The sequence below is a fragment of the Lissotriton helveticus genome, chromosome 3_2 (genome assembly GCF_964261635.1).
Source record: "Lissotriton helveticus chromosome 3_2, aLisHel1.1, whole genome shotgun sequence".
NCBI classification, from domain to species: Eukaryota; Metazoa; Chordata; class Amphibia; order Caudata; family Salamandridae; genus Lissotriton; species Lissotriton helveticus.
This window is the reverse complement of record NC_136062.1, coordinates 128,420,666-128,433,334: the sequence shown is the minus strand read 5'-3', so window position 1 is coordinate 128,433,334 and position 12,669 is coordinate 128,420,666. Positions and strand designations below refer to the sequence as shown.

Below are 12,669 nucleotides of genomic sequence, written 5' to 3'. Positions count from 1 at the left end.
ATTCCTTCATATCTCTATTCAGTAGGGCGGTTTTATGTCCTCCCATTTATTTAATTCCCAGGACTGCTTTGCTTGGAAAATAGCCTCTTTGTATAGAGCCCGCTTTCATCTTGTTAATAGCTTGTTTTTTGCTTTGATGGCAGATATCAGGGCCCGTTTCGCCTCTCAACAGTTATCATTAAACCACGACTGAGTAGCCGATATTTTTTTTTTCTTAAGGTGCATTTTTGGATAAAATATATCGGCCAGTTTGGATGCCAAGCTTGTATGGAGTTCTGTGACTTTATTGTTAGGAGCTAGATTGCCCCCTTCAGCAGGAGCACCGCTAAGTTCTAAAAAGGACTGGGACTACAACTGCATATAGTGCACTCATCTTCTTAGGCGATTGCTTTATTGCCTCTATTTTATTCTTCTCCTATTATTGGTAAGTGTTAGCCTGTTCTCGGAGGGGGGACTACTAGCCGGGGCAATACCTGTGTCCGACACCTTCAGTACCAGTGCCAAAGCGTGATGGTCACTATCGTGCCGCGGTACAACGGCAAAATCAAGAACCCTGGGCCATGATCTAGTCTCCACTAAGATGTAGTCCAAGAGAGAAGCGTGGCTGATTCTATTAAATGTTGGTTTCCCTGGCATATCTAAGATTGTGTGGCCATTACACGCTCTCAGTGAGTGGGTTAGCAGAATGGCATTAATTTGGAGTGCCAAGGGGGACCAGACCTTGATTGGCTGAATTTGCGGGTCAGGAATTGACCATTGGGAGTCCTCTTCGTTGGAGATTGAATCGGAAATGCCAGGGAGGGGCTCAAATTGACAGTTAAAATCACCCCCAACAATCAACCTCATGTCGGGGGGCACGGGGGACGGTAGAAATAAAGGAGTTTAGTACATCAAGGTTTGACAATTCCTTATTCAAACTTACAGGTCGAGAATAGACATTAATAAGAGCAAGCTTCAGCTTAGTTGGAAAGGTAAGCATTACACATTGAATGTCACTGGACGAAGTGTTCAGGGGACTAGCTGTACAGCCCCCTTGTGAGCCAACCCAAATAGATAAACCCCCAGACGCTCTGCCCCTCTCTCTTGTCGTGGCTAGTATATTAAATGACGCAAATCCCACCCTTGTGCCGTTGTCCCTTGCCCATGTTTCTTGGAACATGCAGATGTCATAATGGTCCACAAAAAGCCCCCATTCAGGGCAAGACAGTTTACTTTTGAGGCCAGCAATGTTCCAATGTACTTCAGCTTACTTCCTGTATATAGCATTTCTCTGGAGGCATCAGGGCGGTGTGCGTCAGGGGTGGAAGTGCCATCTGGTTGAATCAAGATGGGTCCACCAGATGTTAAGATGGGTGGGTTTATCCTAAGAGTAATTATATTGGGAGAGGCAGAAGGATTGAAAAGTATGGGTCCGGGGAGATCTCGTGGACCTTCAGTCCCCTTGGTCACCTGCTAGGTAGCTACGGCCTGGGCCTTTGTTTCTGGCCCTGCCCCTGGGTAGGAAGGCTGGGTTAGGTACCCGTTGCCAGGCTCCACTCGTCCTCCTGGGGCATCAGTGTGTTCTTTCCTTGACCCAGTCCCACTATCCCTAGTTGTCAGTCCACTTCTTCCAGAACCCCATACAGGAAGATGATAGAATAGAGGTCTCGTGAAAGGGTACCTGTAGCCAGTGTTCTGATGTTCTATAGACTGCCTGTGATAATCTGAGATTGCATTTGCCCTACCGGAGTTGTGGCAGTGGGAATGGAAATGGTCAAGCAGAAGGGCTCTCATCTCTGTGGGGCTCTAGGGGGCTACATTTCTGGGGTAGTAGCCTGCGTACAGTCTGGGGATTTTTAAAATTGATGACCACACAATCCCCTTGGATTGTTTTTTTGCTGGATCTCAATCAAGAGACTCTCCGGACCATTAACATTTCCCCAGCCCTTTCATAGGGAAACTGCCAATGCCTTGCCAGCCAAAACAAACTTTTATTCCTCAAGTCTAATTGTGACTCCCTCTGGGTATTATTGAGTATTGGTACCCCTGCCAAGATGATCACGTAGGGAGATGAGGCTGGTGGAAGGTTTATAATTGACTTGGTGACTTCTTCCAACCTACCCACTGGGCTCTCGTCCCTCCCCGACTCTTCTCTACTTGTGCTGGGCCCTGATGCACTATTAGTACTTTGATGGATACTCCGCATGGTATGGGTTGAAGCATCATTCCCTGCCTCGCAATGAGGTTTCCTCAAATTTAAATGCACTGTCCTATCTGGCCCCTGTTGCACACCAGAGCACTGGGGGTTGTGACTGGTGTCTTGGCTAGTGATCATGTGGATAATGGGGTCTTGAGTCCTAGATGTCACTTGATTGTCTAGGGGAGCCCGACTGGCAAGATCTACCTGGCAACTGGAATCACCCCCCCAGTGCAGTTTGTATTGTGTTAGCACTGGAGTACCTTTGCCTTGGATCCCCCATGGTTGTCAGGTTATCTATTCGATCAACTAAAGAGGCAACTTCTTCCTTAACGATAACTCTGAATTGGGTCAGCATGTTTGCTAGTAGGGTCTGAGCCCAGGATGGATAATTTGAATCTGTACCGATGTTAACAGTGGATTCTGCTATTGCATTTGGCTTGGGCGTATGTTCTGCACTTGCCTCGGGCCCCCTTTCGCTTTCCTGCTTTTAGGTGCCCCCCGACTTGCTTGCTTACGTTTTCCATTCTTGCGAGTACCTACAACATTGTCCCCCTTTCGAGTTACAATTGTCAACGCATTTGCTTGTTGCGGTGGGGACGGGGGAACAGGGGTAATATTAAGAGTAGGTGATACTGTTATGGGGAGAGAGAGATCTGGAGTTATTGACAGACACCTTTCAGTGCGTTTTATTTCTGTTGTGACAGCGCCTATAGCCCTTTGTAGCATTCTGTCAATAGAAGTTGGGAGGAAGGGTTTACTTGGACCGGGACTCTTTAGTAACACAAGTACGTTTCACCATTGTTCAACTTAAAACCGCCCTTAATGCAAGTTGAACAGTCCAATAGACAATAGACAAGCACAAGAGCCTATAAGCAATATAATTGATAGATGACCCAAAAAGATTGGTTAGGCCCGTATGTGAAGGTGACCATTAATCCCCTCCCCTTGAGCACCCACAGTCATGCAACGATTAATGTTATGATGGTAAGGGGGGCACCAAGGAGAACCCAGTCTACTTGTAGTGGGAAAGTGCTTGTCGAACTGGTCCTGTGCTGTAAAATGAGGAACGGCACTGACATATACTCTGGAGCATATGTTCTTCCTCAAGCACAGTTCTTCAAACTCCACTATAGGATGACCAGTTAACAGCGACTACCGGATATTTGGTGGTAGGCAAGCTGGATAGCCTCAGTGCGACAAAGGAAGTCTTACCCTTGGTCTACGTCGAAGGTTGGAATCAGGGGGGGGTGGCCATACCTTGCTTCTTCCTGGCAATGACAGGCCCACCCCTGGCCCGGGCGCAGCCCGTGCGCATTCCGCTCCGCGGGTGTTCCCGGCGCGTGGTGTTTTGGCGCTCCTCCCTCCTGGGAGAGCACAAATCCCTGGGACTTGGAGTCCCCAAAACCGGCAAACACAGCAGTGTACCACGCCGCGGGTGGTCCCGGCGCTTATTGTAGCGCGTGGGTGCTTTGGCACTCCTCCTTCCTGGGAGAGCACAGATCCCTGGGACTTGGAGCCCTCAAAACCGGCAAACACAGCAGCGTTTATCTTGTTGTTGATCCCTTCAGTATTGAAGCTTGTGCATATCCTCTTATTATAAGGACAGGGGCAAGGAGGATGGGCGAAGGGGTAATTAAGCTATTACCATTAATCATTACCCTGAGTCAAAGTAGTCCCTGTCTCAGTCCTGGAGCCTTCCTCCTTCTGAGGCATTCCTTTAGCACCTCCAATAATTCTTTACGCCGGTAAATTGTAGGCTACTCCTGGGAGGAAGACAGCTTTTACACCTACGTCATGATTAATACAACAAATTAAATACCACATGTTAAGCATGCATGTCTCAGAGGTTCGGGCTACCTCATTCTAAGGAGTGGAACGAGGCGGACTATGATTCGGGGTAATGAAGGTAACTGGTAAGTAATAGGTTACCAATTATGAAAGAAGGCATTTCGGTATGTAGTAAGGTACTGTGCATGATGGAATGTATCCAGGCCTTTTCCTTTGCATCACAGAAGAGAGGCGATAAATTACCTAAAATATGTGAGTGAGCATGTTTCATTTATAGGCCAACAGTAATCTTTGTCACTCTATCTGCCATTAACCCTAATTTGTCCATAGCCACTATCCCCACTCTAAATCACACCCTATGCATGTCCCTAATCCCGAGCCTACAGCTTACCTTATTGTCCTTATTTCCATCTTATGTTTTAATGACATTGTTTTAATTGGCATGCCTTACTGTTTAAAACATGGGTTTAGATGACAAGATGCAATCATTGCTTTTTTGGGGCTAGGTACATCTTTTATTTAATTCTGTTAGCAAGTCCCTATTTGTCGATTTGGCTTGTAGATAAAAAACTTGCTGAGATCGTTTCTAATAAAGAGAAGCATTTGGCAGCGAAGGTTAGTGATCAACGCCTCTCTTTTGTTCCAAAAAATACTGCACACCAGATAACCATTTCCAGAAATAATGGACTCTTTTGTAGGTCAGTCTACATTTTTAACTGCAAGTTTTTCTCCCTTTCATCAAAACACAAATCATTAAGCTCTAATCTTATTTGTTGATATCTAGTGCTGCTGGGCAAATGCCATTGCCTAATGAAGCAAGAAGAGCTTTTAAAAGATATTGCTATAAGTAAACAGGATTGTCTAGAACATTTCTTTTGATTAGGGCCTTTTGAATGGTTGTGGCAAATACATCATTCTTTTGATTTCAGATTTAAACCTATGTCATTTGCAGAAAGACTCTGTAAAAGCAGAATTGTGGTCAACAATACCTGACTAATACGCCTGCCATACCCATTTGTGTAAATCTGATTTGTGCCATAGGCAAAATACCCACACATGGGAGTAGTATCTTCTATTTCTGAATTTAATCTTTTACGTTATGGGCTCGTGTGAGCACCTTTGAACATTCATTAGTATGAAATGAATACGTTTAGAGCGCAATGCAAAATTGAGATCTGAATCGGTCAATGTTTGGCTTTACTTCGCAAAACAAAAAAGAGCATGTAGTAACCTAGTTAACATATGATTTTGCACATGTATTCCAATACGATCACTGCTAGCCTTTTTTGGTGTGCAACCCCTTTTTTTCCCTTTCTGTGATGTAGTTTTTCCTCATATCAAAGATGTGAACCTATCAACCAGATCTGTCACTGCTGAGCGTTACTACTCGATTTTGAGTTGTGCTGAAAACTGGGGGAGTGTGTGACATTGATCCACATTCAGTCCATCACTTGTTGTTTTTGAAAAAACGAGGAGCATGTGGTAACCTAGTTAATACATGCTTTCGCACATGTATTCCAAAACAATCACTGCAACCACTTTTTTATTTTCTGTGCTTTGGTATTTCCCACACTAAAGAGGCGGTTAAACAGCATCTTTCAAAATGTACACAAACTGTATTATGTGTTATAAGAGTAACAGCACATGTTTACTTTTTGGTAAGATTCTACTATATAGTGGTCATTATTTAAGTTAGAAGTTTTATCTCTGCCTATGGACAAGGTTTTTTCTTTTTTTAAATAAGCAAAATGAGGGGCTTATTGTTATCAATGTATGTATTTCTCTAAGAAAGGTTTTTTCTTTTATGCCAGGCTGGCAATGCATTTACCTCTTGCATCTATCCACATTCTGTATTGCACTGTCTTATCATCTCAATAATTATGAAAACGCTGGGTGTTAAGTAAATACTAGTTGTAACGATTTGCTCTTCTAGATTTATAACCCTTTCAATGCAATGTAGACCCATTATTAAACCCCATCTTGAAAAAAGTGAGTGTGCCTAATGAGCTTTGCTAGGCGACATCCTCTATGTTAACATTTACCAGGCATCTCTACCTGGAACTCCCATCTATGTGTTTATACTGGTTAAGTTATTACACTTTGACTAGATCAGACACCCATTTTTGGGAAAGCTCTCTACAACAATCTCATAGAAATGTAATTATTTTTCTCAGCATCACACTTTCCTTAATTGTGCGTGCTGCCTTGTATATGGTAGTATGCACATTTTTCACATGAATTCTTATTGCTGAAATCTTTAGTGTTCAGCAACGTTCAGCTGCTTTGGACCCTCAACGAGTAACTTTCTCATGGAATAATACGTTATTGATGATTTTTAATGTTTGTATGGTATTGTTCTGTTCACTAGATTCACATAGTTTACACGTGTTTCCCTGAGTAAGAATGCAGAGTGTTACCACCTCTATTAGTCTCCAGAGAGATTGTTTCTATATAAAAATATTGTTTGAAGACTGGAAGTTTCATAGACCACTTTGGCTTCCTCAGGTTGATTTATTGCTCTAGGATGCTTCGACTGGTGAACTAGCCAAGCAAGTACTTGACTGTGTCATGTACATGTGGAGCACCAGTAATATAGAAGAAATATTAGTAAAGTACGCTGTGCCTATTTTTTATTTATTTTTATAAATGTGTTTATATTTTAGGATATTCATAACTTACAGTACGCCAAAGGAATACCTAAAAAGCATCCTTTTTAAATGGAGAAACGTTGGATGGTACAATCATATTCTTTTTCTAAGATTAATTTCTATGTAATTTGAAATGATATCTCATTTTAAAACACTGAATTCATACCTACTGGCAGTAACGTGCTGTCTACATTGTAAACAGTGTAATTCATCTTTCTAATTGTTTAGGTAGTCTTGTAATTTGTCATTTATGTAATAAGCAAGAGTGTTCATAAACACAGTGCTCATAACATTGCTAGATTTCCATCTTCTTCATGAAAGTGTTCCGCACCATATCTAATCAATATTTTTTATTGTATTTTGTATTAGTAAGAAAGTAAAGCATACTGCAGGCGTACCAGGCATAGAAAAGATGAAACTGCAGTTATTAAAAACAATACAGAGAAAGATTACTGTAGAATAATGTTGACTTTTTCATGTTGCCGTTCATGATAAGTGGATTTTCAATCTTACATATTTTGTCTTTCTTTATAGGAAATGAAAAGATATTTTTGAAGATATGATGAACATAATGAAAGTTCAACAGCCAATATATTAAATAGAAGAAGCTGTTATTCATTCTGACACTGCAAAGACGTTCTCTTACTGCCATGCTTCAGTGATGTCAGAAAGTAAGTCTCCAGAAAAGAAAAGAAAATACAAACGCCTTTCAATTAGTAAAACAAAACAAAATGCCTCCGAGAAAGCTAAACCGTCTAATCCTTCCTCTATTCTTGCATTTTTTAATAATGCACCACCTACAAAATTTGCCTGCCCTATCTGTGGTGAACTGGTGCCGCGATACGGGCTGAACAAGCACCTTGATGAATTATGCCAAAAAGACCAAAATCTACATGGAAATGATGTCATTTTGGTGGAGCCTTCGAATGTCCCAACATTGAAATCAGGACTTTCCCCTACGACTACAAAACACCACACTGGACCTCCCCCCGCAAAGAAAGCAAGAGATCCAGGGATGATTATGAGTCCCAGCAGGATCACTTGTGAGGTCACTAAGGCAAATGTGGTAGAGCAGTCAAGCCCTTACTTCAAACAAGATGTTTTGAATTGTAGTCAGAACGGAGGTATGGATGCCCAAGATGTAAATACAGTAGTAAGCCTGTCATCCAAACTGTCCAGGAGTCACCAGAGTCTAAAAAAGTGTGGAGATGCAAATAATTCAGCTTTATCACAGATTGAATCGGTTTATTGTGAAACTGATAACTCTATAAATTGTGGAGTAGTTAATGTTTCTCAAAAGGAAAACCTGTTGAAAGAGAAGACAAAGCAGGATATAGGTGCTACGACAGAAACAACTGCCAAAGAAAAAACTACAGCTATGTTTCTGGCTAATGATTCTGATAATGCCAAAGGTGGACATGGATGTGATACACCTACATCTGCATCCTGCTCCGATAAAACGTTTGAAATGGCGTCACCATCTAGGAAAAAAGGCATTTCTAAAGTATCAAAGTCTCTTGGGAAACAATCGAGGGCTCAAAGGAAGTCTGCAGCAAAAATTCCTAAACCAGGAGGCAAAGCAATATCAAGTCCTGAAAAGGATATGAATGCAGAATTGAGTGATAGTTCTTCAGCGTATGTTCCATTGTTGACAACGGATGGTATGGTAGCAGTTTCAGACAGCAAGTATATGTACCAAAAAGGTTCTTGCATTCCTGAAAGTGGAGTGGAAGAACTTTCTGTAGATGATCCTAATAACTTGGGAGCTGACATACTTTGTGGAGTTTTCGAACCATTTGAAGAGAAGGACCCTTTGCGTGAAACCTCTGAAAAAGAAGGTAGTGCTGAAACTCCTCTGCTACATCAATCCGGGCAGCCATATTACCTTCGAAACTTTCTGATGGTTGTGCAGACTATCATGGATAATGAAGATGATATGAGCCTTTTTAATGACCAAGATACAATCATTCTTTCCAGATTCCTTCAACTTTCAGGTATGTTTTTTTAATGGTGGAGACAGAAATCTGAGCTAATGATACTTGTTAAAAATGGATGGCTTGTGCTGGTTTATCACGTTTCATTTTTAAATCTATGACAATGGTAAAATATGTAGTTGTCTTGCACATTACAAAACTGTCATTTTGTTCCCGTTTGAACATTCTGTTCTGCAATTATAATATAATTGTTTGTTTTTAAGCATCTGGATATAAAGAATCTGAAATGTGGCGAAGTGAGAGGTCTGAGGACTTTAGTGCAGTGTAAACTGTAAAATCAATTTGTTTTTATACATTGACATAAGTGTTTCTCTCTTTATGAAACTTAATCTGTTGCTCTTGTTTCTTCAAACCTCTGCTACAAGGTAGTAGTGCAGCCACCCACTGTCTTACATGATGTCTTTACTAAACCAGGGGGCTGAAAGCATACATTGTGCTTCTACGGATCCTTCTACTTATCTTTCTCTGTTGCCTTTAATGTGTGTTCTCATGTAGGCTTGGGTAGTCCTATCCATGCAACACCATAGGCTGCCTTCTGATTTTTAGAACTATATTATAATAGAAAATGTGTTATATTTTCTAGTTGATGACCACTCTGATTTTTATAAGTATTGCTAGACCAAAGCTCGTCAGTCCTAGTGAGCCGAATGGTATATCCATGTTAAAACATAAACTTTATGCATAAGTGAAATTGCGCTCTGGCCCAAACTATTGTCTGTTGTCCCAATAGAAATATGACTCGTACCCTACCAGGAAAGCTCTGTAAACGTTGTAATTGGGGTCACCTTACTCCACATTTGTTCTTTTTGTTTTCATAGAGGTGCCCTTGAAGTCACTCTTTATATTTTTGGGTTCTCAGATCCATCCAAATATATATATGTAAAATATATTTAGTATGTTTTCATGCAAATTCATTGTACATATCATGAAACCTGGCCTGGATGTTCCAGTGGTCAGTAAGCACAGCATTAATGTATTCACAGCATTTATAAAATCCACGTTTTCTGTAACCGTGGGCGTAGTTCGCGTAGTATCGCCAGATGTAGCTACGCGAAGTGCACTTTGCACTACGCGAGCTACGCAGTGCACTATGCAAAATGCTGTACACACTGATTGCACAGTGCCAGATGCTTGTCCGCACTGTGCAATCAGTACAAACCGCATCTTGCACAGTGCAACCGGTCGTTTTCTTCCGCTCGAGATTTCTACCCTGGCGGCAACTTTCTCAACACAGACTGGTAGTTTCTCATTGCGAGCATATGCGACCACTCGCAATGAGAAACCTGACCTCCCCACGTTGAGAATCTCACAGGGATGTTTATTTTCCACACTCACGATCTGCAACTTGATGTTGCTGATCGCGAACGAGGAAAAAGTCTCGCCGGGATGTCATTTTGCTCGCTCGCGGTTGCCAACTTGATGTTGAATACCGCGAGCAAGCAAAAAATTACCGATATGCGTGTTTGCACTGTGCTACGTGCAATTCGAGTAGTGCTAAGTAGCGCAAATTATGCGAGCGTAGCGTAGTCCTTCGCCCAGGGTTAGTTTTCTGTAACTCTCTGTAAAACTCCATCACAAATGACATAAATATTAATTGTATGTTTAGATTTTGGACTGGTTATAATTAAAATAGAATATGTTTGTATATTTTTAATCTACGAAATATCCCCAAAACAACTGGTGTAGTTAGTTTAATTTAATGCACTTGGGTTGAATTGTAACTCTGTTTCTTCCCATTGCTTATTTTAACTTGTTCCAGCCATATTTTCTTTGTAATGTTCACTTGCCCTCATGTACCATACTCCCCTCCCCCCTCCCCACCCGCTCTCTCCCACCAGTGGGTTTCAAACATTTAAGTGACCTTATCCTATTTTCACACTTACTATCTACTCGAAATGTGCACCTACACGTCACAAAGGTAACTATAGAAAGCTTTCTGATGGCCCTGCCCAACCCTCACCTGTCCACAGTGCCATTGATGGTCTAACCCACCGCTTTTTTTAAACCTTTATGTTTCGCCATCATGTGGATGCTATGTTGGTGTGTAATTAAATTGTAACCTTGTATTTCATGTCCCCGAAACATCAGCCAAGCTTCACAGATAAATTATTCATGTGTGCCTGTAGTTATCTGGCAAGCTAAAATTGTGTTAGTTCTGTTTGTATTGCGCATCATACAATGTTTGTGTCTATATTGCAACATTGTAAAATATTTGTGCCCCAAGTAAGTAATATATTCTATGGTTGATTTCTTTTGTTTTAATAAAATCTAACAACTGAAGCTGGTAGCCAGAAGCTTTATGTGAGACTCTTTCAACGCAAGCTGAATTGGATAAAAGTGAACAAGATTGAGTATGCAGAGATTGGGGCTGATTTATCACCTGTAATTGAAGAATTAGTACACCGTGGCTTCCTTCAGACAGGTATGGCTTGTAATTGGCACTGTGATGTTACAATATCGGTGCGTTCCTCCATGCAGATAACACTCGTATGTGTAGCAAGGACACTCACGGTGAACATAAAATGGTGATAGACCACAAGAATATTTATTCCTTTATCTATATTTTGAAACAGGCCACATCACTGAACCTCTGTCAAATACTGCGTTCCTCCAAATTTGGATTGTTCACTTAAATGGAGAATGACAACAGTGTAATGTTGGAGTGATCGAAATATGAAAAAAAACCATTGTATTACTATTTTGAAGATTACATGTATAGAAAAATATTAAATGCCAATGTTGCTTTGTTAAGAAATAGAATTATGTAGTTATATTTGCCATCTGCATCGCTGCAGATTATATGCTGGTTTTAAAATGGAGCCCGTTCAATATATAAGGATATTTATTATAGTCTGAAGGGTTTGACTTGTTACACGAACAGTCACTTTTGTGGCAGGGTATGCTCAGACGTGAGTCCCTTGCTCACTTTGCCACTGGATTCAAGCAAGCCGGGCTGAAGACGCCTGTAATGCCAGAAACCGGTCCTCGGAAGCTTGTTTCCGGTCCAGGGAAGGCATGGCTTGGCAGTTCGGGCTGGACTGTTCCCATGAGGCACAGGGTCAGACTGATTTGCATATAGCCATGTCTGAACTGGGGTGGCAGAGAGGGCTAAAGAACGGTGATGGATCAAACCCAGATCTTTTGACTTGGTGTGAGTGTTTGATTGGTTCAGATGCTCCGTCCATCACCACCCCCTTTTGTACCGCAGTCACTAAACCTAGCATTGGCCCAGAGGCTGCTGGACCTTAGGAGTGAGGGGAACATGACCTGGCAGTTTGAAACATCAATGCCACTACTCCCAAGTAGTTGTTCTGCAGCAGTGGGTAACTGGGATCCAAAATCAGACCTATTCGTATAGTATATAGAGAAGGGATTTTGAGCATACCAAACGCATCTCATCAAATAAACCTTCCAATTGACCAGAAAGGCCTGCTTATCGCTGTTGGTGTGGATCTGGAAATGCAGATTTCTTGAACATGTTATGGGTTTCACTGGTATTTCATTGCCATTGCAATGCATTGTGAGTTTACAGGAGAACCTAGTATGTGTGATGTATTCATTGTGTCTCATACCATATAGAAAATATAGTAGAATGCAATAGAAGTGTACCTCCTGTCTTTATTGCTGTATAACTATCTATACATATCTATTGGCTTATAAAAAGTATTCCTAATCGGATTTATTGTAAAGAGAGCTCATTAAATAGATCAGTGTGAGAAAAATTAATTTGTAAATGAGAAACTTGAGTGGAACAACCATGAACCAGCGGTGTGAAAATTATTGTAAAAAAACCTACTTGTCCACGGGACTACAAAGATAACCACATGTCCCACCTACTCCCTAATCACTTAGACCGTTCTGCAAAGAATGTACCCATGGTTTTAAATAGTGTATACATTTTTCAGACATCGGAGAAACTTCCAACTGGGAGATGGGTGTCTATTCCGAATTTACATGATGTGCATTGCACAGACAGAGCAATTTTACATATTTACCTGATATATGTTTTGGCATAAGTTATTCTCTAAGAAAATAAAACACATTTACGAACCCCAACCTG

At 41.3% G+C, this 12,669-nt stretch overlaps 1 protein-coding gene across 1 annotated transcript in view; it reads left to right on the top strand.

The window, feature by feature from the left end:
- FAN1 (FANCD2 and FANCI associated nuclease 1) overlaps nt 1-12,669 on the top strand; it is a 234,852-nt gene that overhangs the window by 41,032 nt on the left and 181,151 nt on the right. Inside the window, exons 2-3 of the mRNA XM_078684916.1 lie at nt 7,150-8,609; nt 10,891-11,031. Coding sequence (XP_078541042.1) covers nt 7,277-8,609; nt 10,891-11,031 — 1,474 coding nt within the window. The 5' untranslated portion in view covers nt 7,150-7,276. The remainder of the gene's footprint in view (nt 1-7,149; nt 8,610-10,890; nt 11,032-12,669) is intronic.